Source organism: Citrus sinensis, chromosome 2 (genome assembly GCF_022201045.2).
Source record: "Citrus sinensis cultivar Valencia sweet orange chromosome 2, DVS_A1.0, whole genome shotgun sequence".
In the NCBI taxonomy this organism is placed as follows: Eukaryota; Viridiplantae; Streptophyta; class Magnoliopsida; order Sapindales; family Rutaceae; genus Citrus; species Citrus sinensis.
This window is the reverse complement of record NC_068557.1, coordinates 19,229,077-19,233,498: the sequence shown is the minus strand read 5'-3', so window position 1 is coordinate 19,233,498 and position 4,422 is coordinate 19,229,077. Positions and strand designations below refer to the sequence as shown.

General features: G+C 38.3%; 1 protein-coding gene across 1 annotated transcript; it reads left to right on the top strand.

Annotated features, from left to right (window-relative positions):
• Positions 1 to 607: 607 nt before the first annotated feature.
• LOC102607530 (probable WRKY transcription factor 31) lies at positions 608 to 3,130 on the top strand. The gene is made up of 5 exons (XM_006495174.4): positions 608 to 1,052; positions 1,160 to 1,258; positions 1,369 to 1,884; positions 2,014 to 2,127; positions 2,251 to 3,130. Exons 1-5 carry the CDS (start codon positions 690 to 692, stop codon positions 2,956 to 2,958), a joined length of 1,800 nt encoding a protein of 599 aa, XP_006495237.1. The 5' UTR covers positions 608 to 689; the 3' UTR covers positions 2,959 to 3,130.
• Positions 3,131 to 4,422: the final 1,292 nt, after the last annotated feature.

Genomic DNA, 4,422 nt, shown 5'->3' with positions numbered 1-4,422 from the left:
TTTTTTAACAATACTCAATAAATATATGAGTTGATTCTATCCCAAATTGTAATGCAATATCTCTATATCTCTATGAATGGTAGTAATTTAAAAAAAATATTTTTAGTCAATAGAAAACAATAATAAAATGAAAAGAATGAAAAATAAAAAAAATACATCTACCCAAGTTGTAAAGTTTGTAGATCCCAATATTTAAAAAATAAACAATAAATCCCCACCATTTTAGAATGGACATTGATACTCTATTTTGTTAATGAATTATGTCTTTGAAAAGAGATAAAAACATTACGATATTTTAATGTTGGCTAGCATTTCAGTACATTTTTGTTATTAATAAGGTTTGAGTGTCATTTTTTTTTTAAAATAGTAGTGTAATTTTTCGCTCGACTTAACTTTAAGCTCTGACGACCATTAATTTTTGCTAGAATTTATTTTTAAAAAAAAAAAAAGCGAAAGGAAAAACTTCCTTCAATTGCTTAGAACACAAATCTAATAAAAAAAAGTAAAAAATAAAAGTAAAAAGCAACAAAAGAAAAGACTAATTAGTAATTAGCAATTAGTGATCATGACTAATACTACTGTTTGGTCTTCTTCTAAAGTCACCACCCCCTTTTTATTTGCCGAGTCCATTGCACCGTCTCAAGACTTCACTCTCCACATCTCTCTCTCTCAAAACCTCTTCTTCATTTATGGCCAAGGGAAGTGGACTCTCCATTGATCATAATATTTCAGATCCCATTGCAGGCAAGAACAAGAACTTCTTTCTTTGTCATCAGCCCGCTGTCCTCAATTCTTTCTCCGACGATCATCACCACTTCCACAAATTCCATTATTTAATGGATGCCAAGAGGTCTCCTGCTACCACTCCATCGACTATTCAGTTCCCCGTCTGCCTTAATCATGATGAGGATTCTCCCCAGCAGTCGTCTGATGATCACCATCATCATAATAAACGGAAGGTCATTGATGAGATGGATTTTTTCACCGACAAGACTACCCACAGCCGCGATCATCACCATTATAAAGACTCCAAATTGGAGCTTAACGTCAACGTGAGTATTACCTACATGATCATGTTCATGGCTATTGACTTATCTCCGTTTAATTTTTTTTTTTTATATTTATTTGATTCACAAATTTTTTGAATTGAATGCTACAGACTGGGTTGAATCTTCTCACTACAAATACCAGCAGTGATCATTCCACGGTCGATGATGGAATTTCGACAAATATGGAAGATAAAAAAGCTAAAAATGAGGTAACAAATATTAATCTTTAATTAAGCTTTTTTTATTTTTCAAAATTTTCGAGTTTGTGAATTTTGACTAATTAATTTAAGAAAACTGTACTATTGGTTTTGTTCTTCAGTACGCCGTCGTTCAGGCAGAGCTTGAGCGAGTGAACGCGGAGAATCAACGTTTAAAGGACATGGTAAACGAGGTTACCAACAATTACAACGCGTTACAGTTGCAATTGATGGCATTTATGCAACACCATAATGCTAGGGCAGCTGATGAAAACAGTGATGGGCGGCAAGTTGAAGAAAAGAAAGGACAGCTTGCGGCACCGAGGCGGTTTATAGATCTTGGTCTGGGCGTTAATACAGCCGATACTGCTGATGAGCCTGCGCTTTCTTCTTCAGAAGGAAGGAGCCGCGACCTCGGAGGTTCACCGGTGAATGGAAATTCTAATAATAATGAGGAGAGTAACGTTCTGTTTGGTCAAGACAAGAAGGAATTCGTTAAGAGAGACGATAGCCCCGATCGAAACTATGGGCCTAATAAGGTTCCTAAGTTTAGTTCATCGTCTAAAAATGTCGATCAAACCGAGGCCACGATGAGGAAGGCTCGTGTTTCTGTTAGAGCCAGATCGGAAGCTCCCATGGTAATTGAGATATATTATAATATAATTTGTTTGATTTGAAGTGGATTAGGTAACTCACTGATTTGAGTTGTTGAATTTTTTGGCTAAAGTTTGCTTAGCTTTTTTCTTTTGTTCAAATATTTTTTCTAGATCAACGATGGATGCCAATGGAGAAAATATGGACAGAAAATGGCGAAGGGAAATCCTTGTCCTCGAGCTTACTATCGTTGCACAATGGCTGCTGGTTGCCCAGTTAGAAAACAAGTATGTTTAATATGCTTAATTTGCATTTTAATCGTGTATTTAGTATTTATTTATTTATATGTTACTTAATTTAGTTTTTTATTAGAAAACAAGTATGTTTAATAAGCTTAATTAATGAAATAGGTACAAAGATGTGCTGAAGATAGAACGATTTTGATCACAACATATGAGGGCAACCACAACCACCCATTGCCGCCGGCTGCAATGGCAATGGCATCAACAACATCATCGGCGGCGCGATTGCTGCTATCGGGTTCAATGTCAAGCGCTGACGGACTGATGAATGCAAATTTTCTAGCAAGAACTCTCCTCCCATGCTCCTCTAGCATGGCCACTATATCAGCTTCAGCCCCATTCCCAACTGTCACATTAGACCTAACACAGACCCCCAACCCCTCAAATGTCCAAAGGTCACCAAACCAATTTCAAGTTCCATTCCCAAACCCATCCCACAATTTTGCCGATGGGGCAGCGGCAGCAGCAGCCGGTTCACTGCTGCCTCAGATATTTGGGCAAGCATTGTATAATCAATCAAAGTTTTCTGGGTTACAAATGTCCCAAGATATGGACCCTTCTCAATTGGGTAACCAATCACAATTGCCATCACCAGCAATGCAACAAGGGCAGCAGCATAATTCATTAGCCGACAGTGTGAGCGCTGCCACTGCTGCCATTGCTGCTGATCCCAACTTTACTGCCGCTTTAGCAGCAGCAATCACGTCTATCATTAATGGTGGCACCCCCCAATCAAACAACGTTACCAACAATGAGAATACCGACGACCTAGCAACTACTACAAATGGCAATGTCAAGTTTTCTCAATCATCATAATAGTTTAGTTTTTTTTTTTTTCCTTTCTATGTGATGGGAGAAAGTTTAGAAACGAAAGTTATACATGTTCAACTTCTTTCTTTTTAGGGTTAGAATCAACAATATGGTTTATTATTCTTGATTATTTCAATAATTCCAAATTTGTAAGTCAATATAATGCCCCCCCCCCCCCCCCCCCCCCCCCCACCCCTACCAAAAAAAAGAAGAGGGAAAGAACTAAGAAGAAAAAAGAATACCATACTAAATTGTTATTGTACGTATCCGGATTTCAAAGTGAGAGGTGCTTTAATTCTATCCTTTTTTGTCTGTGGTTTCTTTGTGATGAAGCCGGAGCTAAGACAAAGAGATGATGAACAAATAAAAAGATAAAGTAGACAAAATCATATTTATTGCCTCATTGGAGTTACGTGTTTGATGTGCCAAAGCAGTCAGGACGAAAAACGTCCACAAGTGGTTAAAAAAGAGGAAAAACAAAAGGATGGGATCCATTCTACACGTAATGAAAGTGAAAAAGAGAGAGATGATTGATTGTGATTGTTTGTCACATTTGTTAATCGTTATTGTCCTTTTTCTCCATTTTAAGCTCCCACTTGACGATCGAATGACTTGCTTGCGAGACTGTGGATCGATTTAAGTTCAAATGGATATGATTTGATGGCGAGTCCATTTAAGCTCGTTTCTTCTAGGGAAATTTACACCAATAGCCATAAAAATTTTGGCTTTTTTTTATCTTAACTCCCCAAATAAATTTCTATCAACATTAGCCATAAAAGAACCTTTGAGAGCAAAATACCCCTCTCTCTCATCTCTCCCCCAACACTCTCTTTCACCCATCTCTCCCAAACCGAACAAACTCCCATCATCGGCGGTAACATCAGCCCTCGTTGGCGGCTGCTTCATCCATCGTCGGCGTTCGATCTACCATCTACAGTCTTCAACAAAACCTAAGTTAGCTATTTTATTTATTTTCATTAATACATAGTGGTATGAGTTATTTTCTGAACTTGCTCGAGAGTTTCAGTGAACTGCAAGTCGTGGGTGAATCTGGCGACAAGCAACCTGTCGCACGAAGCTTGGTGCTACAGGCTGCCTGTCGCTCCAAGCCTTGGGCGACAGGTTCCCTATCGCGTGAAGCTTCGTGCGACAGGCAGCTTGTCGCCAGATTCACCCACGACTGGCAGTTCACTGAAACTCTCGAGCAAGTTCAGAAAATAACTCATACCACTATGTGACACCGATTAATGTTGGATCTGCATATATTATGATCGGATTTCACTTTTATCGTTGCCTTTTGTCGTCGCCGTTGGTTGATGATTCAAGAGTAGAAAGCTACCTTTAGTTTGACGAAAGGGGAGAAAGAAAGTTGCTTTTGGTTTGTAAAGAAGGGTAATTTAGGGAAAAAAGCGTGTGTTTGGCTAATGTTGATAGAAAAAAGTTGAGAGGGTTAATTGTGAAAATAATAAA